Source organism: Mugil cephalus, chromosome 2 (assembly GCF_022458985.1).
Source record: "Mugil cephalus isolate CIBA_MC_2020 chromosome 2, CIBA_Mcephalus_1.1, whole genome shotgun sequence".
NCBI lineage: Eukaryota > Metazoa > Chordata > Actinopteri > Mugiliformes > Mugilidae > Mugil > Mugil cephalus.
This window is the reverse complement of record NC_061771.1, coordinates 28,560,025-28,586,479: the sequence shown is the minus strand read 5'-3', so window position 1 is coordinate 28,586,479 and position 26,455 is coordinate 28,560,025. Positions and strand designations below refer to the sequence as shown.

General features: G+C 40.8%; 3 protein-coding genes across 7 annotated transcripts; 1 reads left to right on the top strand and 2 right to left on the bottom strand.

Moving 5' to 3' along the window:
* The first annotated feature begins 863 nt into the window (after window positions 1-863).
* Window positions 864-8,986, top strand: hyls1 (HYLS1 centriolar and ciliogenesis associated). 5 transcript variants are annotated; one of them, XM_047577796.1, is made up of 12 exons: window positions 864-1,041; window positions 1,832-1,953; window positions 2,176-2,295; window positions 2,425-2,498; window positions 2,611-2,810; window positions 3,649-3,704; window positions 6,568-6,786; window positions 6,873-6,918; window positions 7,015-7,069; window positions 8,285-8,366; window positions 8,550-8,576; window positions 8,732-8,883. In XM_047577796.1, the coding sequence occupies exons 1-12, from the start codon at window positions 1,034-1,036 to the stop codon at window positions 8,734-8,736; spliced, it is 1,014 nt and encodes a 337-aa protein (XP_047433752.1). In that variant the 5' UTR covers window positions 864-1,033; the 3' UTR covers window positions 8,737-8,883. The 5 variants fall into 5 exon arrangements, with proteins under 5 accessions (XP_047433752.1, XP_047433751.1, XP_047433750.1 ...); XM_047577795.1 differs by having other exon boundaries at window positions 865-1,040; window positions 1,815-1,953; window positions 6,614-6,786; window positions 8,732-8,986; XM_047577794.1 differs by having other exon boundaries at window positions 866-1,041; window positions 6,614-6,786; window positions 8,732-8,986.
* mrpl4 (mitochondrial ribosomal protein L4) lies at window positions 8,910-12,016 on the bottom strand. Its single transcript, XM_047577811.1, has 9 exons — window positions 11,818-12,016; window positions 10,864-10,945; window positions 10,423-10,594; window positions 10,280-10,331; window positions 10,071-10,188; window positions 9,848-9,954; window positions 9,644-9,753; window positions 9,428-9,501; window positions 8,910-9,157 (listed from the first exon to the last, which is right to left on the bottom strand). The coding sequence occupies exons 1-9, from the start codon at window positions 11,863-11,865 to the stop codon at window positions 9,012-9,014; spliced, it is 909 nt and encodes a 302-aa protein (XP_047433767.1). The 5' UTR covers window positions 11,866-12,016; the 3' UTR covers window positions 8,910-9,011.
* A 450-nt stretch (window positions 12,017-12,466) lies between these two features.
* si:ch211-69b7.6 (neuroblast differentiation-associated protein AHNAK) lies at window positions 12,467-23,435 on the bottom strand. The gene is given in 6 exon segments (XM_047577867.1): window positions 12,467-18,334; window positions 18,337-20,361; window positions 20,561-20,730; window positions 21,320-21,437; window positions 21,575-21,608; window positions 23,146-23,435. Coding segments are annotated over 5 exon segments (7,548 nt in total). The 5' UTR covers window positions 21,578-21,608; window positions 23,146-23,435; the 3' UTR covers window positions 12,467-13,102.
* Between the last annotated feature and the right edge of the window lie 3,020 nt (window positions 23,436-26,455).

The window sequence follows — 26,455 nt, the reverse complement described above, 5'->3', positions numbered from 1 at the left end:
CATGATGAAAGAAAGAAATGCAACAATATAAACCCAAAACTATTGTAAAGATACTACAAACAGGCACAAGGAGACTAGAACTTGACAGCTGATGCAAAAATGAATGGACAGATTTATAAAATACAGACTTTGAGTTAAATTTTATCTAATTTGGTCATTCTTTAAAAACTCATTACAGAACCTTCATGCTCAAATAACAGACCGTGCTGTAATACAGGACAGGAAAACAGGAACAATGTGAATATTTAACATCAAAATAATACATTTTCAACATATTGCAGGACGATTGAACACGACTCTGCAATTTTTTTTGAAGTTAACGACAAATAACGACCAGATTTTTCTCTTTGTTTCAATGTAGACAAGCACATTATGAAAATGTTTATGTTTAATGAACTATCTTTTTATTTTATCTACAACTTGAAATGTCTTAAGAAAAATAAGTGCAATTTTGGCACATTGCTGCCATCTGCTGTTTACTTGTGGGTTACCAGCAATTTGTGCACCTCCCCAGAAACGTAACTACACTACACAAAGATACACGCAATAATAATAATAATAAATTGTATTTGTATTGCACTTTACATTTTGACAATCTCAAAGTACCACAACTCTACCATTGTTGAAAGTAAAGAAGGAAGTAGAAACTATATTAACTCCATTGGCAAAAAATAAAGAAAAAAAGACTCAGCGCCGACTAGTGTTTATTTGGTCCAGACTGACGACGCATAAGTATAATTGTCGGGCCGGTTTGGGCCCGCGGGCTCTATGTTTGGTATGTACTATACTTCATAATATTTTCATTGGGTGGCGCTAGTTGGATAGTCGTTTCGACATCCGCTTAAAAGACGACGAAGAAGAAAGAGACCGGATGTTTGGGGATGACGTAAACAGGCGTCCTTTTCAAAGCTCGTTAACGGCTGTTGTCTTGGTGCTGCGGTCCGAGCCTGTAAACAATAAAAACACGACCTCAGCAAAATGGCTAAAGTTCGCCGTTAGCGTCAACGAGATGGATTCACGGTAACAACAGTCGATGTGCAGGTGAGAACTAATTCCTTAAAGCGAATTAAAGTTTCATTAGCCAACTGCTTTGTGTTACTAGGCTACATGTTTGGCTGCTAACAGTTAGCTTAGCTTGCGCCCGTAAACTGGACTTGAGACTTTTGTGCCAGATCCCTTTCAAAAATCTGTCAATTTAAGATTGACGTACTTATTAGGGAAAAGTAGACATAGATAAGAGGAATTTTGTGACCCTGTTAAAACATTGATAGTAGTCTACTACATTCGTCATAGAAGCGGCAGAGCTTTCGTTTGTGTAATGGTTTAAAAAGCTAAATTAAAGGTATATTAGACATTGAGTGCATGAAGAGTGTAAGTTAGTTGCTAACGTTACTCAACAAAAGAGTGATATAGCCAAAAAATAAAAAATACTGCTTTTTCTTCTTTAGCAAACGTTTTTATAAAACATTTAGCATTATTTTTTTAGCCTTGTATTGGTTAGTGCTTAGTTCTGTACATTATTTATGGAGACTTTTCTGGTTATGCTCATGAACAGTTTCGCTTTAATTTTTGGTTTTTAATATTTCGTCCACCACATTTATATTAATCACAGATTGTGCCTATTTATGGACTTGTAAATACACTAAATGTAAGAAGAAGCTTATTTAGAAGATAAAGAGAAATTAATAAACACATTTCTATAACATACAAGGTAAATAAAATTTAAAAAAAAGCAGATTTCATTTTAAAATGTTATTGTTGTGTTTCAGATTCAATTTACTTCAGTATATTTTTTTTATTTTTACATTTATTCCGGTATTTTTCTACCTAGTGACCCAAAGCTGGAAAGCGTCATGGACAACCTGGATTTCTCAGAAGAGGAGATTCAGGAGCAGCTGGCCATCCTCGGCTACAACAACATACCAAAACACAGACTGCTTGAGTTTAAGCAAGGTTAGATTCTACTTACAGTGTTATATTGTGCATTGATATTGCTAATGTTCGGATGTTTAGTGATTTACTGACATTTAAAAGAACAATGTTGGTTTGTTGTCATGTTTTCCTCATTTAATACCGGAGAAACATCACGCCGTGTTTGTATTCGGTCAGATAAAACTAAATAACAGGGAAAATGCCAAATCTTTAGACTGACCTTTAGGGACTGTTTCTTGTCAGATCTTGATGACCTGATTCGACACGGAGAGTGGAGGAGTCTGGCCCCTTCGACTCGGCTAAACCATAAAACCGTGACGACCACGTCTCAGCCAAGTCCTCCGGTGTTTACCAAAGAGAAAGGTCAGAGCGCGCAGAGAAACACTCACTTTATTCAGAACCCATTAAATGACGACGAGCGTGTTGGGTTAGCAAGTTTTACCTTCATTTGCTTCATATGTCATTTGATTAGTCCTGTATTTGTCTCCACAGTTGGTCGGTGCTACATCGAAGACACCAGTGAAGGATTTTTCTTGCATGCAAACAGAGCAGACCATGACAGAGAGGTGAGCATTTACCACATGACGATGGGCTAAATGTAGTCAACATGAATTGTTCTAGTCTCAAACACCAGTGATAACTCTCAGATCATTAATCGATGTGTGATGTGACTCACAGGACAGAGGTTATGGACGGCAGCAGGGACGCTGTGACTCGTACGCTCAGCACTCGGTGGCTCCGAAGCTCCAGCTTCCTCCTGGTGCTCCGAGGAGGCTGCAGGTGGAGCCGGATGTTTCCCCGCTCTCACGGCTTTCTGACAGCTACACGTCGTCCTCAGACGCTCAGGAGAAACGCTTCATCAAGAGGAAGGTCCTGAGGTGGGTTACGACCCCAGAGACACACACATACAGTGACACACACCAGACCGTCCAGTGGCCACTTCATTTCTCATTCGTTTCTCATTCCTGTTGTGAAATTAGCAGTATTGGGCAAGTTACTTCAAAAATGTAATGCAGTACTTGTTAGTAATTAGTTACACTGTAATATTGTAAAGCATTACATTACTTTTGCTGTACTTTTGAAAAAAATAACTGGAAATATGGATTTTGTCTTCTCAGTAGATCTTATTACATTTAGTGTAGTTCGTGTGCACGTCCAGTAGAGGGTGATGTGGAATGGCATAATGACTAAGCTAGGCTAACGCTAACAACAGCACAATATAATGGAGCAGTTACGGCTCATGGCTCAATACATATTGTGATAGAGATACTGTAAATTTAGGTTCAGTCTTATTGAAACAATATCGCTACAAGCTACTTTTGTATATTGTAACCGAACACCTAAAGAAAGCTGGCACCACGCTACATGTTTCCTTAAATTCAGATAAGATCAGATCAGATCAGATAAGATCAGGCTGTCAGTCATACAAATGTCTCCAAACGTCCTCAGTTTACCTGCGAAGGCTCAGCACAGGAATCTGTGTAGTTGTTGTAGCTTCTGCATCAACTTAACATAGAAGTACAAACCACCTATGTGAACAAAATTAAACTCATCACTTTTTATTTTTATGATATTATTGTTGTTTTATATGCCAGTGGACATATTGGGGATCCATAATCTTGAGTTGCAGCTTCCTGTGTCGAACAAATAGGTTTAGAAACAACAGTATCACAGTTCTATATCTAAATATCAACAATTTCATGTTTCTCTCTTCAGGAAACATGAAGGGCAGTCGCTTGTCTGTGATGAATCCATCTACAGTGAAGACTCAGGTAACGTAGATTTAACTGCATTTATAAAATCTCTTCTGAGGTGCTTTGATGACCTGCTTTAGCTTTTATTTCATAATATACAGAGCAGTAAATCATCATCTACAAATCCTAAAAGTTAGTCAAATAGGGAACTTTCAGGCAACAAGAATCCAGAATAAAATCACCTCTTCCAGTGATGTGAGTAAAACTAACAAGAAGACTAAGCAAATAACTATTACATATACTTTTATGAATTAAAAACAACATTAAAAAAACATCCAAGCTCCTGCAGTTCAAATCTTAAATAAAAAGAATCTAAAAAGAATCAAAAGAATAAATGAACGCCGAGGTGTAGTCCCTCTGGTCTCCAGTAGACGGGGCTGTTTCAGCGGCGACAAGACGTTTGTGAAGCTCCTGGATATCAGCTAATCCTCTTAGCTCCTTCCTTAAGCTCCAACAGATCACTCACTCCACGCACCTCGACAGGAGCGCACTTCACCACCATGTACAAAATGTATAACCCTCAGCTGGACGAAGACAGCAGCGATGACAGGAATTCCCTCAACTCCTCCTTTTGGTCTGATGGAGAGAAGCCGGAAAAGGAGGAGGAGGAGGTTGAAGGAACGGCTGCTGAGGACTCGCTTCAGGAGAAAAACCCTGAGCTGAGCCACCAAAGGAGCGTCGCTGCCGGGGGCTCGGAAGAAGGGAGCAACGATGAAAAGGAGGAGGGAGAAGATGATGGTGACGACGAAGGCGGTGGAAGTTGTAGCAGCAGCTCAGACAGTCCAGCACCGAGTCTGATGACCTCTGGCTACGGGACGTACCGACCGGAGGAGCAGGAGGGAGGAGAGTACAGAGACGACCACACCATAACCGAGTTCGACCAGGACAGCCGGGGAGATCTGTCCGAGGCGAGGGACGACGGAGAGGACGACGGAGAGGACGACGGAGAGGACGACCGCTCTCTCGGCAGCTTCGGCGAATCCGACGTCGAACCTACGCACGAGCCAGACTTCAGCAAGACTCCAGCGGGTGAGTTAGAGGACGAGCAAACGGTGTCTGGAAACAAACTGACTAGTGCAGCGGCGGAGTTGAAACCTCCTGAGACTGAAGACGAGTTCCTGCTGGAGGAGAATCGTTCCCAGGATGATGAAGAGGAGCCGAGTCTGGAAGAGAAGCTGGAAAACCTTCCTCCGCTGAACGAAGTGGACGAAGATGTGGACGAGTCTTCAAGCAACAAAGACGTCAAGTTCATCGACTCTAAAGCGGATATGAAGTGGTCGATGTACAGCAAGATGTGTGAGGACTGGGAGGGAAACCTCAGACATAGGAAGGGTAAATGGACGTCTCTGAAACTTTATTAGATAATGAAGGCGTGAATATGTTATTTTTATATAGAGCTGGTGGTACGACCTAAAATGTTTATCATGGTTCTTTTATTATTTCTTGCGTAATCACGTTTTCTACTGGTTGAGAGAGGAATTAATGCAGCAGATAAAATGTCATCAGATGAAATGAAGAACCAGAGACAATTAATTTATTTTGACATTTAAATATATTTAAATATATTTAAACTGCTGTGTCTCTAATGTCAATAGCAGCCTGACTGACTACCGTAATGACTGTAGTCTGCGCGCCACGTTTTTTTTTTCTCATTCATAAAAGGCTAAAATAGGGGACATTTTTGGGGACAGCTTTAGCCGCTTTATCCAAAACAGGGACTGTCCCCAGAAGTTGGGGACGTCTACTTTCCCAAAAAAAAACTAAATCACCGACAAAGCACTTTTTTTTTTTTTTGGTTCAAGTCTTCTCGTTCTGCCTCTTAATTTTTCAGACCTTTCCATTTTTCTCACAGTGACACAGTCGCATCACGTGTGTTTAGAAGCGCTACATTTAAAATGGTCCGGTCTGAAACAGTGTCTCGCAGTGAAACGTTCCCAATGATGTGTAATCAAATACACCAGTATACTGGTATGTTAAAAATTCATATCATAACACAAATAAATACAGGTATTCAGTACGAAGTGGTATAACACCCAGCCCTACTTTATATCATTTATTAACCAAAGTAAAAAATAAAGCTGAACTGGCTGATATCAAAGCACTGTTCTAGTTATGTATAGTTGTTTGTTTTAGGTCGGCCATAAATCAGAAGTACGTCTCTGTAGCTTCAAAATTTTTCTTTTATTTTGGTGTTAATTGGCTAATTGAACAACATAGAAGAAGAAAAATAATCATCACCTAAGATGTATAAAAAAATAAGCATCATGTTTGAACTAGAAGTAGGTTTTTGAAAAAAAAAACCATAGGTGGACATGGAGATTATTTCACTGTATATTACAATTTAAGTCACCAATTTGTATCAAAATGTAAAACTGTTTATTTTAATGCAAAAGCAGAATTGGAAACCATGAAATCCCAACGTCCTCAAACGAGTCCTTGTGAACTTGTTTAAGTTTCATGTCAAATCAAACTAGAAAAGTTAATAAGCATGAATAAACAAGTGTATTGACACAGATAAAAGTTTCTCCTTATGAGGACAACAGGTCTAAATGAAGCAGAATAAGCTGCTGTAAACCTAAAACCTAATGTCCCCATATGAGGACGCTGGGTCTCAGGAGGTTAAAGATGATTATACAACATGTTAAAGGTGGAATAAATCAACTAAACACAGTTTAGCTTTAATCTGGGGAATTGAAAATGCCCCCAGATGTATAATAATAATGAAAAACCCCAAATTTCCACCTCTGGAGAGAAAATGTCTCATATTTTAGTTTGGAGATTCAGTCGCCTTAAGCAACAACCACCAAATTAGACCATTTAACATTTTTAATGCTTCCAAGTCAGGAGAGCAGTTGGTAAATGTCCCCGTCTGGTCTGTAAGACGCAGGTTGGCTGATGTCCACATGTCTCCGGTTGTTTGCGTTCAGATGCGACCAGTTATCTGGAGGAGCGACTGGCCGAGCTTCGCGTGTCCACGTCAGCTCAACGGGACTCGAGCTCCGAGAACGAAGACCGGACGGACCTGAGCGACACCCGGAGCTCGGAGGCCGACGGCGACGGCATCTCTCTGAGCGCCCTCGAGTCCTACATCAGAGCCATGGTGGGTCGGGCTTTTAAAACCTGGATGTGAGGCCTTTTGAATCGTTTCAATAAAATTGTACTGTACTTTTGTTTTCTCGCGGACAGACTCAAACTCAGAGCGAAGGAGACCTGAGGCCCAAACCCAAATCCTGTAAGTCAACAGCAAAACTCACGTTCAGTGCTTTCCACTCTTTTTTTGTTTTTAAAAAACCTTTGTATAATCTCTTTTTATAAATTCCTGTTTCAGTCATTCGACCAGTGATGAGCCAACAAACCATGAAGAAGACCGACCCAGTGGCCAAGTGAGTTCAACGAACCTCCTAAAAGTAGTGTTGTGTAGGTCGGTGATTCTCAAACAGGGGCCCCCTAGTGGTCCGTGGTGTAATTGCAAGGACTCCATGAAAATGAAATATCCTTTGAAAAAGATCATGTGGCATTTATAGAAATAGGACTAAGACCCTTATTTACCTAAACTACAGAGGAATCAGGACTTTTTTCTCTAACTACATCTGTTTCACAAGAGTAATTTACTGTATTTTATTGAGAGGTCCTATGGGAGATGGGATGTTTGACACCGAGGCTCTGAAGCCTCTTTCACTCTGTTGGTTTTAAACGCCGTGTTGAGACTTGTGTCACATCTCTGTGATCACATGACCGATGACGTTTGAAGCTTCGTACGTCACAAAGAAACACCGGAAACTTTGGAGCCTCTTCATTGATTTAAAGGAAACACAAAATGCTCTGAGTTCCCTCTCTGCTTCATAGTGTTACAGGTGTTAATGGAGAATTACACCATGGAGCAGATCTTGTTCATAAATAGTCCTTCAGAATCATTCTCCCAAAAAAGTATCTCTACAGCGTTTAATTTGAATCTTTTACACCATGTTTTACATTAAAACTATTTTATCTTAATGGAAATCAGGAAAATGTTTAGCATCCAAATCCAGACATTGTCCTTCTGATCTTTACCTCTGTACGTTGTTTCCAGTCATGTCTCAAACACTGATGTTGAATTACTTGTCACTTCACAGCAAAAATAATAAATATCTAAATCAAGTCACATTTCAAACTGTTGACACAGCTGCTTAAGAGCGAATCGACCGATGTGTGAATCGTTTAGAATCGGTGGCTGCTATAAACGCAGCTGGCCACTAGATGTCACTGAAAGGGTCTTTAAGGCTTCGAAGCTTCAGATCTTTTTTGGGTGCAATCAGGAAGAAGCCGCAGAAGCTTCATCCACCCACCATGTTCAGGTTAGCACTTAGCAGTTAAGCTAATGTTCCAAACAAACAAATAGTCCTCAGAGAAGATCAAAAATGTGCATGAGGTCCAGGATCCAAAAAAAAACAGAACCAGAACCAGAAGGCTGGGGGGGTCTTTGAGGGGAGGGTCCTCTGTGGATCATCCCACAGACACTCGATCAAAATGAGTTGGACGCCGCTGAATTAGACAGACTTCAAGTTCAAACCACAACACTCTTCTTCATCACGTTCATGTTGGTGTGTTCGTCTCTGCAGGTATTTCCAGTACAAACAGCTCTGGGAAATGTTCAAACTCCCCGGAGAGAAGGACAGGAGATCCCTCCGCTGGGAGATAAAGGTACGAGAACATCCTCGGTGCAGGAGAAGATGTTTAATTCACCGTCTTTACCGTTTAGATCTGAATAAACCGAACCTCCTGTTTGAGTTAGACGAGTCTCCACCGACGTATAATTTAATGTAGGTGTTCATCTACCATGACACGCTGGTGTTCATGTTTGTCCGTGTTCTGATTTGTTTTCAGGAACGACTCGCCTACCAGCCTCCACCTGTAAGTGTTTGACATTGTGATGTTAACTGCAGACGCCGCGCTGCTCCGTGGGAGTTAATAACAGACACCACAGTTACAGTCACACTCAAAATATTGGTGCCCCCTCTAATAGCACGCAGTAACGACGTCTTATTCCATTTTGTTTTTTTTTTCAGCCTAAACCTCGGAGGGTTTACGTGCCCAACACTTACGTGGTGCCAACAGAGAAGAAGCGCTCTGCGCTCCGCTGGGAGATCAGGAACGACTTAGCCAACGGCCTCCTTCCGCACAAACTCAGCTACCGGTTTTAGCCTCTGCACATTTTAAGATACCTTTTAATAAAGTTTTGCAATGTTTTTTTTTTAAATCCTTATTTATTTATGACTTCTTGTTGTTTTTTTTACATAATAAACACAAAGAAAAACACTTGAGTGAGCGTTGTACGGGTGGTCTCTGCTAGGGGAAGTCTGAGTACGGGAGCTTAAATGGGTACAGGGGCGTGAAGCGCTGGTCGTGCCAGAGCAGCTTCTCCTCCAGGAACCGGACGGTCTCCAGGGTGAGGACGACCGTTTCGTGTTTCAGCATGCTGTGGACGTTCAGACCTGACGGGGACGAGACGAGAGGTTTTCACTGGTGGGAACAGACTTAAACCGACACGTTAGAGATCACGGTAACGCTACGTCACTGGAAACAAAGAAGCTTTAATTATTTCAAAGGTAAAACGGAGACGGCTCCTCTTATGAGAAAAGGACAAAAACCGAAGAAATTTAGGGCTGATAGTTGATACGTGTGCAGCAAACACTTAATCACAGGACGTTAATCACCTAAACGGGGGCGTGGCCTCATTAAGTAACGACTACAACTGAACTCACCGATGGCTGGAATGATGTTCACTGTCTTCAGGTCCGCTGTGGCCTGAAGGATGTTTTCAGAAAACTCTTCGCCTCTGAAAGCAAAAAAGGAAGAACATGAGCACATTAACATTCATCATGAAGTTGGTTATTATTGGTTATTAATTGCACCGGCTGGAGTTACACTAAACCTAACGTAGAGTGAACAGTAATGAGCGACAGTCTGGAGATACCCACACGTCGACTATTAACACCGACTCCCCCCAGTGTCTGTGTTTGATGAGGTCCAGCAGGTAGCGGGAGTCTGGAGTGGGGATGTTGAGGGAGTCCACGACGTGAAGATAATCCTGAAAGACACGAGAAGTAAAAACCTAGTATTTACACTACAACATACTGTATTTGTGGCACAACTTCAACTGTGGTTTACACGTCTCCACTCACCTGAGCCATCTTGGAGCTCAGAGACACTTTCAGTCCCAGAACTCTAGTTTTCATGGGCAGCATGTAGTAGTAGCTGTTCGGCCCCCTGGGTCCATGAGCCACGCCCCCTGAGGGAAAAACACAGCACCTGTCAGAGCCTTTCTAAGGCGCCGCCTGGAGGCCAGTGGGAGAATTACACGCAGCCCTTGTATCTGGGATACGTTGGTGTCGTATATAGAGTCACCTCCTCTCCATATCGGTGAGCGGATGCTTCCGTGGCGAGCTCTTCCGCTTCCTTTCTGTTGCCACGGTTTCTTGCCTCCGCCTCTGACCTCCGACCTCACCTTCGTGTTGGCGTGACTCTGACAAATCCAAAGACAGTTGCTAAGGTCAAACGATCAAACCGCTACAGAACCAGAGTTTCCCGTTAGAGTCAGTAAACCTGGAACTCACAATCCTTTTGTAATTTCTCTGCCATATTTCAACGCTGTGTAGAATGTCGAGCCTGAGACGAGAGGACGGAGAACAGTTTAAACCGGGGTTCACGTTTTACTACGTACACAGCAACGTGTTGATTAAAAAAAAAATCTCTTTACCTCGGAGGCACTGCAAAGACGTCGGGGTGGAGCTGAGTCAGACCCAACGGCTCGGCGTCCACCGCCTCCAGGGTCTCCACCCACGTCTGCACGGGGCTGAGGTGAGCCGGGACGACGGCGTCGCACTTCCTCAGCAGAGGCAGGGAGCAGTCTGCAGGAGGAGGAGGACGCTCTGCGGGAGGACACGAGAGGACAGCGACGGCTCAAAGGGACAGTTCAGAGACTGTTTGCGCTACTCGTTTACAGTAAAAATGGCCCAGTCAAGCTTTTTTCTTTCTTTTCTTACTTATCCAGTAAAAACTGTCTTCTCTACTTTTCCTGGCAGCTCTGATGAGACGTTTTGATGCTACAGGGTTGTGGGTTTACTTTATAGCAGACCTAAAACAAATAACTACAAAACCACCTCACAGTGATGTGAAAAGTTGAAGTTTCAAGACTTACTTAATCTGGCGGGATCCACGAGGTTGGTGGGCAGCAGTATGTTTGGAGGCAGAGCGCTGTCACCAGAGAAGGACGAGGCAAACTGAGAATAATAATGAATAAAGAGTTTACTGGTTAACTGAGGAGTGAGGAGTACAGCTCTACATGAAATACACTTATCGTCTCGGCTAACTGTCCTCAAACATCAGAATAAATAATTAAATGTCCATCACAAGACCATCGTCTGGATGTTTGTGTCCTAAACACAAAATTTGACATTTCATCTTTGTGTTAAAAATGTTGTGAAGACTTTTTTTTTTATCCATTTTTTTGACTGATGAAAGAAATTAAATGTCGGGAAGTTATAAGCAAATGAACTGATTGTAGCATCAATATTTACATATATGAACATTTAAGGAAATGACTGATCAGTACATACAAAACATCCTCCTAGTGGCCAGATTAGCAGATTATTATTAAAAAAAAAAAAACATACGAGGAGATATGCATGAAAACAAGTTTGATACTGGACGTGGAAAAATAAAAATTGATGTCTGATATAAATATATAAGATTGATTTTGTCACAAGGAACAATTAAAAGTTGGTGTAGCTTCAGTTTCTAATTATGATTAAATCAGCCTTAAACTGCGGTTTACTAATAAACTTTGGCATAAATGGTAACATTCACAATGACTTCCACGTATATTTTTAATGTGATAGTTCAATTATATCTAGAAATATTGAATCTGTCTCAGAGGAACTTGAAAAACCGTCCATGTGTTTATTTTGTCCACCGTGTTTGTTCTTTTTTAACTCTTTACAATATTATTTTAAGTTTTTAAATCTTAACCTTTATTTAAACCAGTGTGTTCGTAGCCTCTTTAAAATAAAGACCGGCATTAGCAGTAATGTCCGGAGCTGCAGTTGTTGCAGTGTTGTGTTGTGTTATAATCGTGCAGCTTAATGTCACTCACCCTCGCAGCGACTCCTCTGCCACAAATTAAAAGCGAACAACGAAGCATCTTTGACTCTGTTTCCTTCCACGATCACTCACACACGCAGAAAAGTCCCGTCAAATCGTTTCATATAAACATTTTGAGAGGAATCAAACCCAACGCGAAAGGTCGTGGAGGGTTTTCCGTGTGGCGTGTTAGCGGCGCGTCTTGATGACGTCACGGAGATGCTCTGGCGCCATCCGGCGGCTGGAGGTCTTTTTTTAAATTTTATTACTTTAAACGCCTCTAGTCGATTAAAATAAAGCTTTTATTATCTTATTTAAAATTAACCACTTTTAATAATATATATATATATATACTTACAGGTATATATATAATAATAAAATATATTAATAAAACAGTGAATATATAAATATTGTTTATTATTATTATTATTATTATTATTATTTTTCCAACATTTTATTTACTTTTTGCTTTTTATTAAAAAAATGTATTTACATTGGAATAATTTAGGACATTTATTTAGAAAGTTATAATATGCACAATGTAGAAAGAAATCATTCAAAGGAATCAATAAGGAAAAGAAAATGATAAAAGGAAGGAGCTATTTTATATTACTTATCGTATTTATGAGGTAATTATTTTGTATTATAAGGAAACAAGTAGGGACTTTATGAAAATGTGACTTTATTTAAACAGCTCCTACATGAAGCATACACAACTTGAAACAAATACAATACAAATACAGTTTATTTTGTAAACTAAATAACAATGTAGTAAAAGACGTGTACATTAAGAAGTAAGTTATAAGTCAGTTTTAAATAATTTCATTATTCAATATATGCTGGAAGCAAATATGGTTACAACCTTTTGATAGACTTCATATGCGTATTTATACTGCACATTTATCCACAACGTACACAACAATGAATACCCAAAAGAAAATATGTACATTTCAAAAAAATATAAACAGCATCTATTTCACCATTTAGTGCAATATCAAACAAGTTTAATGTAAATTAAAAAACAAAAAAAAACAAAAAAAAACTTCTCTTCAAACAAGTATTGTACAGTATAAAACTTTTTGTTACGAAATGTGTTAAACTGTTAAACAAGTGCAAGATTTCGGCATTTTAATGTATGTTTGCTTTGTTACGAAAGACAAAAACTAAAAAAAAAAAAAATTACAGAAGTAGAAAGTACTGTAATGCATATCATAAAAATTTACAGAAATAATACAAGATAAAAAATATAAAGTGACTATGAATAAACCCAAAACAAAAGGTATACTCAAAGGCCAAGGCTACACAAGGTTGGAGAAGAGGTATGTTGAACCTTTTTGGTCATATTTTCTTGGGACTTCAAGGTCTATGTTTCCTGAATTAAAGTCGGGTGCTCCGAGTGTGTTGTATTTACGGTTTGGCATTCTTTGGCTTTGTGTTTGAGAAGGAAAAACGGTGACAAAGTATCCGTCTGCACCGTCAGGCGGCCTTCTGATTTTTCTACTGCGCCCCATGTCAATGTCTAGTCCTGAATGGTAGAAGTCCTGTCCACTGTCACGTATTGTACGGAGGTCAGGTGTTGAACCTCTGGCTCTGAGCACATGATCTTTTCCTGTGAAATCATCAATGTTGAGATCTGAACGATGGAAATCAACACCCCGGCTTAAAACATCACTGAGCAGAGGCTGCCCAGACCTAAGTCTCATTCTAGGGGAATTTCTGTCTGGGTGATGAAGTCTTCCATCTATGTCCAGATCGGGTATTCTCATGTTCATACCTGTCATGTCTGATTTGCGATTCCTAGGAGGAGGTCTTTGCATATTTAATGAAATATCGTCAATGTTAAGATCTGGAGATCTTAGGTGTAGCTGTGGACTGCTCATTGCCATTGGAGGGCTGTAGAGGTCCATGTTTGGACGTGTAAAATCTCCCTTAAGAATGTCTGCGTTCATGTTGTATTTTGCATTTCGGGGAGAAATATCTAGATGTGCTGGTCTTTGATATGTGGTGAAGTCAATATCAGAACCTCCCCTGTTAAGATCTGGGCTTCCAAATGGGCGCATCTTGAAAGTTGGGAGCCTGAACTTTCTTTCTCCCAAGTCAAAATCAGGACCATCAATGTCTGGACCTCTTAAGTTTCCTTTAACTTGAGGGCCAGCAAAGTTTAAGTCAGGTCGTCCAATGTTACCATCTATTCTAGCATCAGGATATTTTCCATTGAGATCTAACTTAGGACCCATGAAACTGGCATCAGGTAAAGTTAAATCTAAATCTGAACCGCTCAGGTTAGGTCCTGACAGACTGAGATCTGGTTTATGTAAACTTGGCATTTTTAGTTTTCCTTTAGGACCATTAACATCTAAATCCGGAATATTCATATTTGGCCCATGTAGGTCCGTACTGATGTCAACATTGGGGCCCTTTGGCGTCTTGATTTTGGGCTTTTTGAATTTTGCATCTGGGAAACCAAGGTTGACATCTGGTGAGTTCATATCCAACTTGGGAGAACTGAGGTCAACATCTGGTAAGCCGATCCTTGGGCCGTCGAGTCCACCTTTCAGCTTTGGAGATTTAAGGTTTGAATTTAATTTCAAATTTGGTCCCTTGGCATTTAGATCTGGCGAATTAACATCAAAGTTAGGGCCATCGAACTTTGGACGAGAAAACCCTACATCAGGAAAGTTCAAACGTGACTTTTTGGGCTTCCCTGATGGGCTGCCAAAACCAACATCTGGAATTCCAGTTTTCGCACCTTTGAGATTGAAGTTTGGTGCACTCATGTCAATGTCTGGGCCATTAAAATTGCCATCAACCTCAGGTCCTTTTGGGCCTGCCAGCTCAACTTTAGGCATTTTCAATTTGTGTGTTTTAAGCTTGGTTTTTGGGGAGCCAAAGTTGACATCTGGAGCATTTATATCTAATCTTGGAGCTTTAAGGTCCATGTTGGGCAAGTCAGGAGTACTGATTCCTCCCTTTATCTTTGGAGTTTTCACTCTCCCTGATGGCATGTCTAAGTCAACATTTGGGCCACTGAGGTCCATGTCTGGGCCATCTAACTCGGGGCTAGAGAGCCCAAAACTAGGCATGCTGAATTTAGGCTTTTTTAATTTTCCAGATGGACCAGAAACATCAACATCCAAATCAGCTTTAGGACCTTTGAGGTTGAAATTGGGTGCATTGACATCAAAGTCTGGACCATCTAAGTCACCATCAATTTCAGGTCCTTTCAGGTTTGGGCCGTTAAATTTCGGCATCTTCAGCTTTGGCATTTTAAACTTTGTTTTTGGGGAGCCAATGTTGACATCTGGAGTGTTAATATCTAACTTTGGAGCTTTGAGATCCATGTTTGGTAGGTCCATGTCAGGGGTATCTATTCCTCCCTTTAGTTTTGGAGCCTTCAGATCCCAATCTGGAGACTTCAAGTCTGCATTTAGGTCCAAATTTGGTCCTTTTGGTAATGTACCTGAGAGATTAAATTTGGGCATTTTCAGTTTGCCTGAAGGAGCATTAACATCCCAGTTTGGACCATGAAGTTCTGGCATTTTCAGTTTGCCTGATGGCATGTCTAAGTTGAGATTTGGGGCACCCAGGTCCAGCTTTGGGCCTTTGAGGTCAGCCTTGGGGAGGTTTATGTCTGGTGCACTGAGACTGGGACCTGATATATCTAGATCAGGTGGGTTTAGGTCCAAGTCTGGGCCATCTAACTTCGGACCAGAGAGCCCAAAACTAGGCATGCTGAATTTAGGCTTTTTTAATTTTCCAGATGGACCAGAAACATCAACATCTAGATCAGCTTTAGGACCTTTGAGGTTGAAATTGGGTGCATTGACATCAAAGTCTGGACCATCTAAGTCACCATCAATTACAGGTCCTTTCAGGTTTGGGCCGTTAAATTTCGGCATTTTCAGCTTTGGCATTTTAAACTTTGTTTTTGGGGAGCCAATGTTGACATCTGGAGTGTTAATATCTAACTTTGGAGCTTTGAGATCCACGTTTGGTAGGTCCATGTCAGGGGTATCGATTCCTCCCTTTAGTTTTGGAGCCTTCAGATCCCAATCTGGAGACTTCATGTCTGCATTTAGGTCCAAATTTGGTCCTTTTGGTAATGTACCTGAGAGATTAAATTTGGGCATTTTCAGTTTGCCTGAAGGCGCGTTAACATCCCAGTCTGGACCATGAAGTTCTGGCATTTTCAGTTTGCCTGATGGCATGTCTAAGTTGAGATTTGGGGCACCCAGGTCCAGCTTTGGGCCTTTGAGGTCAGCCTTGGGGAGGTTTATGTCTGGTGCACTGAGACTGGGACCTGATATATCTAGGTCAGGTGGGTTTAGGTTCAAGTCTGGACCATCTAACTTCGGACCAGAGAGCCCAAAACTAGGCATGCTGAATTTAGGCTTTTTTAATTTTCCAGATGGACCAGAAACATCAACATCTAGATCAGCTTTAGGGCCTTTGAGGTTGAAATTGGGTGCATTGACATCAAAGTCTGGACCATCTAAGTTACCATCAATTTCAGGTCCTTTCAGGTTTGGGCCGTTAAATTTCGGCATCTTCAGCTTTGGCATTTTAAACTTTGTTTTTGGGGAGCCAATGTTGACATCTGGGGTGTTAATATCTAACTTTGGAGCTTTGAGATCCATGTTTGGTAGGTCCATGTCAGGGGTATCTATTCCTCCCTTTAGTTTTGGAGCCTTCAGATCCCAATCTGGAGACTTCATGTCTGCATTTAGGTCCAAATTTGGTCCTTTTGGTAATGTACCTGAGAGATTAAATTTGGGCATTTTCAGTTTGCCTGAAGGCGCGTTAAGATCCCAGTCTGGACCATGAAGTTCTGGCATTTTCAGTTTGCCTGATGGCATGTCTAAGTTGAGATTTGGGGCACCCAGGTCCAGCTTTGGGCCTTTGAGGTCAGCCTTGGGGAGGTTTATGTCTGGTGCACTGAGACTGGGACCTGATATATCTAGATCAGGTGGGTTTAGGTCCAAGTCTGGACCATCTAACTTTGGACCAGAGAGCCCAAAACTAGGCATGCTGAATTTAGGCTTTTTAAATTTTCCAGATGGACCAGAAACATCAACATCTAGATCAGCTTTAGGGCCTTTGAGGTTGAAATTGGGTGCATTGACATCAAAGTCTGGACCATCTAAGTTACCATCAATTTCAGGTCCTTTCAGGTTTGGGCCGTTAAATTTCGGCATCTTCAGCTTTGGCATTTTAAACTTTGTTTTTGGGGAGCCAATGTTGACATCTGGGGTGTTAATATCTAACTTTGGAGCTTTGAGATCCATGTTTGGTAGGTCCATGTCAGGGGTATCTATTCCTCCCTTTAGTTTTGGAGCCTTCAGATCCCAATCTGGAGACTTCATGTCTGCATTTAGGTCCAAATTTGGTCCTTTTGGTAATGTACCTGAGAGATTAAATTTGGGCATTTTCAGTTTGCTTGAGGGTGCTTTAACATCCCAGTCTGGACCATGAAGTTCTGGCATTTTCAGTTTGCCTGATGGCATGTCTAAGTTGAGATTTGGGGCACCCAGGTCCAGCTTTGGACCTTTGAGGTCAGCCTTGGGGAGGTTTATGTCTGGTGCACTGAGACTGGGACCTGATATATCTAGGTCAGGTGGGTTTAGGTCCAAGTCTGGACCATCTACCTTGGGACCAGAGAGCCCAAAACTAGGCATGCTGAATTTAGGCTTTTTTAATGTTCCAGATGGACCAGAAACATCAACATCTAAATCAGCTTTAGGGCCTTTGAGGTTGAAATTGGGTGCATTGACATCAAAGTCTGGACCATTAATCTCAGGTCCTTTCAAGTTTGGATGCTTAAATTTAGGCATCTTTAGTTTTGGCATTTTAAACTTTGTTTTTGGGGAGCCAATGTTGACATCTGGGGTGTTAATATCTAACTTTGGAGCTTTGAGATCCATGTTTGGTAGGTCCATGTCAGGGGTATCTATTCCTCCCTTTAGTTTTGGAGCCTTCAGATCCCAATCTGGAGACTTCATGTCTGCATTTAGGTCCAAATTTGGTCCTTTTGGTAATGTACCTGAGAGATTAAATTTGGGCATTTTCAGTTTGCCTGAAGGAGCATTAACATCCCAGTCTGGACCATGAAGTTCTGGCATTTTCAGTTTGCCTGATGGCATGTCTAAGTTGAGATTTGGGGCATCCAGGTCCAGCTTTGGGCCTTTGAGGTCAGCCTTGGGGAGGTTTAGGTCTGGTGCACTGAGACTGGGACCTGATATATCTAGGTCAGGTGGGTTTAAGTTCAAGTCTGGACCATCTACCTTGGGACCAGAGAGCCCAAAACTAGGCATGCTGAATTTAGGCTTTTTTAATTTTCCAGATGGACCAGAAACATCAACATCTAGATCAGCTTTAGGACCTTTGAGGTTGAAATTGGGTGCATTGACATCAAAGTCTGGACCATCTAAGTTACCATCAATTTCAGGTCCTTTCAGGTTTGGGCCGTTAAATTTCGGCATCTTCAGCTTTGGCATTTTAAACTTTGTTTTTGGGGAGCCAATGTTGACATCTGGGTGTTAATATCTAACTTTGGAGCTTTGAGATCCATGTTTGGTAGGTCCATGTCAGGGGTATCTATTCCTCCCTTTAGTTTTGGAGCCTTCAGATCCCAATCTGGAGACTTCATGTCTGCATTTAGGTCCAAATTTGGTCCTTTTGGTAATGTACCTGAGAGATTAAATTTGGGCATTTTCAGTTTGCCTGAAGGCGCATTAACATCCCAGTCTGGACCATGAAGTTCTGGCATTTTCAGTTTGCCTGATGGCATGTCTAAGTTGAGATTTGGGGCATCCAGGTCCATCTTTGGGCCTTTGAGGTCAGCCTTGGGGAGGTTTATGTCTGGTGCACTGAGACTGGGACCTGATATATCTAAATCAGGTGGGTTTAGGTCCAAGTCTGGACCATCTAATTTTGGACCAGACAGCCCAAAACTAGGCATGCTGAATTTAGGCTTTTTTAATTTTCCAGATGGACCAGAAACATCAACATCTAGATCAGCTTTAGGACCTTTGAGGTTGAAATTGGGTGCATTGACATCAAAGTCTGGACCATCTAAGTTACCATCAATTTCAGGTCCTTTCAGGTTTGGGCCGTTAAATTTCGGCATCTTCAGCTTTGGCATTTTAAACTGTGTTTTGGGGGAGCCAATGTTGACATCTGGAGTGTTAATATCTAACTTTGGAGCTTTGAGATCCATGTTTGGTAGGTCCATGTCAGGGGCATCAATCCTACCCTTTATCTTTGGAGATTTGAGACTTAGATCAGGGGATTTTAGGTCTGAGTTTAGGTCCATATTTGCCCCTGTACCTGAAAGGTTAAATTTAGGCATTTTAAATTTGCTAGAGGGAGCATCAATATGCAGGTCAGGAGCATTCAAGTCAATATTTGCATTCTTCATTGCTGGTGCTTTGAATGTACTTGAGGTCATATGTAAGTTGGCATCTGGGCTCGTAAGATCTAGGTTGGGTTTACCAAGATCCATATCAGATAGATTCAAATCTGGAGAACCGATAACCCCTTTAAATTGTGGGCCAGCAATGTTTGGAGTTTTCAGTTCAGCATCTATCCCCTTCAGCTTTGTACCTGACAATCCCAGATCTGGTCCCTCTAAGTTTCCATTTAAATGTGGCGCTTTAATGTCTGGTAAATCAAATTTGGGCATTGTGAACTTAGGGGCCTTGAATTTTCCAGATGGCCCTTTGATGCCAAGTGATGGAGCTTTGGGTAGATTTACATCAGGTTGTGATACAGTCACATCTGGCATGTCTAGGTCTAAATCAGTTGATCTCCCAGACAGCCTAGGTTTGGGTAATCCTACATAACTGGAAGGGTCATCCAGAGTTAGATCTGGGGTTTTCAGTTTCTTGGAAGACTTGACATGGAGTTTACCTGATGGAATATCTGGGGTCTGTGCATCTGAATGTCCTGAGAAATCCATCACTGGTATTTTGAATTTTGGCATTTTGAATTCCTGGTCTGTTCGCTCAATGTTCACTGTGGGAACACTAGTGTTAAAAGATGGACCACTAATATTTCCCCCATCAAGGTTAATACCCATTCTAGGTCCAGTAACACCTGAACCCATGTCAATACCCATTTCTGGAGATTCACAAGTTCTGTTTGGCATTGCCAAGCCAACTGATGGACGATCAGTGTTTGTACCTCCTGGTAATGTCCCAGACACGTGGCAGTCTGGACCATTAAGCTGTGGACTTCGAGCATCAACTTTAAGTCTTGGTACCTGAGCGTCACTTAGAGTAGTCCCATTCAAGCCGATGCCCAACGGTGGTAGGTTCAGATTGCAGCCATCTGTTAGATCTCTAACATCAGATTGTGGATTAGCATTAGTGTCTGCACTCAAAGGTGTGGATTTCCTGAGTCCAAAGTCAACTCCGAGGCGAGGCAAGTCTGTGTTGTGTTTCTTGGATGCGGCTGAAACTTCCCCATTCCCATAGCCCCCCTTAGCACCAGACAAGTCTGCCTTTATGAACTTCTTGATTTTGTCGTTGTAGAGTTTGTTGTAGGAATCCTGCAGCATCTAGAAATATAAGCCACAACTTGGTGATTAGAATGACATTACAGTATCAGTGTCCATGTCCTCCTGATTAAGGAGGGGTACTAGATTAGTTTGATTATTTGTTTTACAGCAAACTGCAAAAAAATATTTAAACAATTGTTGCCATCCACCTCAGATCATTTTACTAAAGATGCATTAATTCAGTCTGAATTTCACCAACCGTCTCGGGAGTCTTGGCGCACTGGTCCAAATTCCCCATGCTTTTGCTCAGGTTGCTTCGAGTAAGGACCTGGACCTTGTCATTGAAGGGCTCAATCACCTTCAGTACTTTTAACACCTCCTCTTTTGACAGCTGATCGAAATTGATCGTTGCCCCCAGAATTTCATCGCCTGAAAAAGAAAAAAAAAAAGAACAATGACACGTTGCTGCAAACTGACATGTGTGCAAATCCACCAAGGTAGCCTTAGAATTAAAACATTTTTATATTTATGATTAAGTAACCTGTAATTTGACCACAGCCTGTAAAAATACAAGTACAGTGAGCGATGTAAAAGCTTGAAATTCCCATTTACATTCACTAAAAAAAAAAGAAAAGAAAAAACAAAAAAATTACTCCTCAATAAATTACGATGCACAGGCAAATCTTTTTGCAGATGTAGTTTTCTTATTTAATTCATTTATTTATGTATTTATTTATTACTACTTTACTAGTATTATACCAGTTTATTATTATTATTATTATTGTTGTTATTATTATTATTAATAATAATAATAATATTTTGTGAATGTATTATTTTGTAATACTTTGTTTATTATTATTATTATTATTATTATTATTATTATTATTATCATTATTATTATTATTATTCTCTAAACACTAGGACAGTATTGTCTATGTCTATGTTACATATTTCCAGGAAGTCAAAACTAATTTAGAAAAAAGGCAAAAAAGATTTAATGACCCGTCGAGGTTTTTACCTTCTCTCAGTCCCTGGGTGGATGAGACATTGTTGATGCTGGAAATGACCACCCCCCCCTCATCTGACTGTTCCAGGGTCAGGGCCTCAGAGAGACTCCTTCCTCTGCGGTGTGACGGCTGCAAACAAACAACAACAACAAAAAAGAAACAGATAAACATTTCAGAAAGTAGGTCAAATTAAAAGTAAAATTTAAGCATCTTTGTTTGTTTTAAGTATTTGACAAAGACCTAAACAATATGTTGATGTTTCATACCATGATTCTAGTATTCTGTCCCTCTTCGCTAAACCTGCAGGACAAAAGAAAATAGTGATTATAATAAATGAAGAAAGCAACATATACCGATCAGCCACAACATTATGACCACTGACAGAAGAATAACAATGGCCATCTTTAGACCTGCCACATGACCCCCTCAGAAGACCCATGTCCATTCTCGGATGAGTCAAAACTGTTTTGGAGACCTGCACAGTATTACGGTCATAATGTTATGCCTGATCGGTGTATATACATGATACATTATATAATGTATAGCACGTACGCTCCGGTCAAAAATAACAAACAGAAACAGCACAGAGGGAGAAACTGCGTCAGAGATAAAAGTCTAGACAGACAAGGCTGAAAAAGATAACAGGCAGAAATCACTTTAATTATTGAAATAAACAAACAATGCATTTAGAGAGCAACGTCACGAGTAATGAGAAAATACGAAAAAATATTTCAAGAACAAAAAGTTCTTTGTCACTAACAAGTGATAGAAGCGATGCTTCCATCTCATCTCCACATTTATCAAGATATAAATAATATATATATATATATATATTTTTTTAGATAAAATAAAATGCTGCATTAAGCCTCATATATAACCATAAGGTGGAAGGTGGGTGTAGTTGGCGCACTACTGTACTGTACACACAGGTAGAGGCTCTGCAGGTGGATATCTCAGGTATTTGAGTTATGGCCTTGAGGAAAACCGGGAACAGGTTTAACAGGAGAGCGCCGCTGGCACATCTCGTGCTGTTTTTTTTTGTTTTTTTTGTTATGACTGTTCCTTTCCGTGAGGACACAAAGTCTCTGCGACCACACCTGCTTCTTTCTAAGAGAAATCCTGGCTGATGCTGAAATAAGGTGCGTATAGGAGCTGGATGAACGAGGCTGAGCGTCACCCACATCACATGAAGAATGTTGTGTGAGCAATTTCATATTTAAATTAAACCTTAAGCAGGCGTGATTTAAAAAGCTGTGGCTTTACACCGTCAACACTGCATCACTATTATGTTAAGTATAGAAATCTGTATTGATGGGAAGTTTCTGATAGTGAGCTTCAAAAAGATTTTGCAAAAATAAAAAAATAAAAAATTAGACATCTTCACGAATCCCACAGGTGCACACATTTGACTGAAGGAAGCTGCTGATTTACCACCGAGTTACACATTAAACACTTTACAGGTTTAAGTCAAAGTGCACATGCACATAGTTATAAAAAGAGAAACCCAACCTCCCCTCCACCCCCCTGCTACAGAACAGATAATACAGACTCAGCACAGAGACAGACAAATTTAAAAGGACACACAATAAAAACCAGTCTGCTGCTAACAGAGAGATGTGAATACACTGTAGAAACAGAAATGTATTTAATTAAACACGACACTGAAACCTCTGGAGAACATCTGCACGTCTCAGGGTGTGTGTGGATACTGGCTTGACAGAAACTTCTTGCATGATGGTGGCAACTGAAACTGAACTGCAGCTCACACAGGATGAAGAGTCAACTAATAACTTCTAACTAATAAATAAATAAAAAAAGAAATAAATGAAGGACTGACCTCAGGGTCCATGCAGTCTGTGCGGGTGAAGCGGAGTCGTCAGGGTTGTCACGGCCGGGCTTATCGGTCCATGCTGTTCGCTCTGCAGGCTGCGAATAAGGGAGAGGAGCGCCGGCCACTGGAGGAGAACTGGATATGAAGCAGGCGAACAGGTTCCACCTTCAAGGCCCCGCCTCCTTTAACTGACACATGGCGTCACACACACCTTGACGACCACATGCCTGTGGCCCATATGCATACAAACACAAACACAACACAACAGGCTCCCCCCACTCCCCACACACACACACACACACATCCGCACATCCTCCTCTCTGGCATCCGGATTTACAAGGTATGCGCGCACACACACACACACCCATCAGCCACAACATTATGACCACTGACAGGAGAAGGGACACACACACACAGCGCAAGCCCGGGCTTTAAAATGACAACACGGACACACATGACACATGTACGCCGGCGTATCCGCCATAACATTATGACCACCGACAGGAGAAGTTAGTAACGTTTAAACCGCCTTGTGACGATTCGGCGTCCTGCCGGGAAACTGTAGGACCTGTTTACATTAAAACTATTTAAAAGCAAATACAAACAATCACTCTTGGTCAGTAGACCAGACCAGACCAGACCAGACCAGGCAAAACCCCCCACCCCATAGAAATGGCACCCAGCGGGATACAGCCTGACGCAGACACACACACAAAAAAACATTTAGGAACAATAAAATAATAATAATAATAATAATAATAATAATAATAATAATAATAATAATAATAATAATAATAAATAAATAAATTCACTTAAACTGATCAAGTATCTGCAGGATGATCCACACGGGCCCCCCCACTAACAATCCCCCATGTCCATTCACTCAGGACTCCCAACTGTTGTGGAGGCACCAAGGGAGACACCAAGACAATATTAGGACAGTGGTCATAATGTTGTGGCTGATCGGGGTACAGTCAGCTCTCTGCCTCCAGGAACAAACAAACTAAATAAATAAATAAATAAAAACCTTCACCCTAACAACATGAGAAGTGTGTCAACATGAGGGGGGAAAAAACGCTGATCCGAGCCAAGGGAGTGGCAGGCGTTCACCGCGTGAGTCACTCCCGATCACCCACGGCCACAAAAGGCGCCGGTCTGTGGGAATGTGGAATAAAAAAAAAAAAAAAAAGAAGAGAAGAGAGTGCGGGCGCTTTCACATAATCGTTACATAACCGGCATACCTGGAAAGGTACAGGTGCAGCTGCAGGTGGCCTTTGACGTTACAGAAGAGCAACAATGCTCTGAGGGAAACGTGGTGAAACGTGACGGGGAGAATCATCCGAGGAGCCACCGGCCTTTACACAACAGGTTCTGGCTGAATTACCAGGAAGCATATTTCATTATACATTCACATGGGAGCAGCTCAGGGCTTCTCCTCTCTTTCCATGTTTCGGTCTAAATTTAATCATGGTTTAATCATCCACTTGTTACGAAATATTTCACATCTGAATGCAAACAAATACAAAGCACATGAACTCTTTAAGAGTCAGTCTTCATCATAGCAGACTGATTAGATAAGAATCAACAGAGAAGGAAAGTTTGGATATATACAGTATATATATATAGTGTTTGTGCTTCTTCAGGAAAAACCTGTAGACATTCTAACAACAGTAAAGGAAAATGTCCGTACAGAGTGTAAAACAACACGTCGCAACTGAATTCATTCTGAATTTCTTACCATTTCTTTTATATTTAACTACATCCAGCTCATTAAACTCTATCAAAATACAGCGTCTTCGCAACGGAAAGTGGCTGCAAAGCATGAAAAGTGATTTCGGTTCTGAGTGAAATAAACCGTCATTTGTTGCATCGGTGCAGAGACGCACTAAAAACACAAATGAAACGCACTTTGTTTTAAAAACGGAAAGCGGTGAAGAGTTCAGAGATCGTGGTTTTTATGTGCATGTGTTTGTGCAGCTGTAGATCAACAGAAGAAGGTGGAGTCATGTTTTATGTTTTCCATCACATAGATATAGATAGAGAAGTGTCTGTCACTTAAAAAAAAAAAAAAAAAAAGAACAGGAAGACGCCATGTGATGATTTGTAGAAGTTCTAACTATAAGCATCTAAACCAGGGCCAATTCATTTCTACAGGGGCCACATGAAAAGAGCTGTGATGGGGACCGGACCAACGATACAGTTCTGCTCCATATTAATTTTGTCCTATTGTAAAAAGCAGTAAATTATATATTTTGTGTATATAGTATTAGAATATTCTGAACATTTTTTATTTAAATTTATGAGTTTCGGTGTAGGTTGAAGAGGAAAATAAAACAGTCGATCTGTAGGTTTGGTTATAACTCACTGGAATGTTGGAAAGCTTCGGTTCAACCAAGGAGGGGCCGTGTAGCCACATGAATCATTTTCTGCATCTCAATAAATCTCAATTAATGTTTTATAGGTGGCAAGAGGCTGTTTCAATCATCCCGTCACGGCTTTTTAAAATAAAAGCAACACAAGTTGTATTGCATGCACAGCATAATTACTTTGTGTTTATATCTGACATACTGCGGGTCAGACAGGGAAATGCCCACGTCTGAGTTAAACCCTCATATATAGATATAGATAGATATTACCTGAGCCTCAGGAAGCGAGAGCAAGAGGTGCCAGAGGTCATTTGTGCACAGATACCAGAAAAAAAAAAAAAAATGTGTTATGTTATGTAATTTAATTTTTTTTTTAAAGTTATTATTATTATTATAGGAAGTGAAGAATACATATATTATTGATCTGTTAAGGAGGCGTGGGATAAAATAAGTCTATACTTCCTCCCACTCCTTTTCAGACATGTAGAGGATGGAATATTTACTTTATTTTTTTATTTTTTAACTAAACTAAACTAAGCTATGCTAAGTTAAACTTAACTAAACTGTTTAAAGTTTAATGTTGTTGTCCTATTTCATTTCTTTAATTCTTTCATTTCATTCTGGTCACTGTTGTGCTGTAACATTTGAATTTCCCCAATGGGGATCAATAAAGTACTATCTTAAACTAAACTAAACTAAACTAAACTAAACTAAACTAAACTAAGCTAATGTTGAATTTGCTGTCATGTTATATCATGTTGATGTATGTTTGTGTACAAGCTTGTGGACACTCGAATTTCTCCCCAGTTGATGAATAAAGTATGTTTCCATTCTCCAGAGCCTCCAGAACTGCAGAGGAGTCCACCGGGAACCTGCACAATATCACACGGGGTGGTCGTAATGTTATGGCTGATAGGCGCAGGTAACAAAAGTCACTTCCCTCAGTAAAA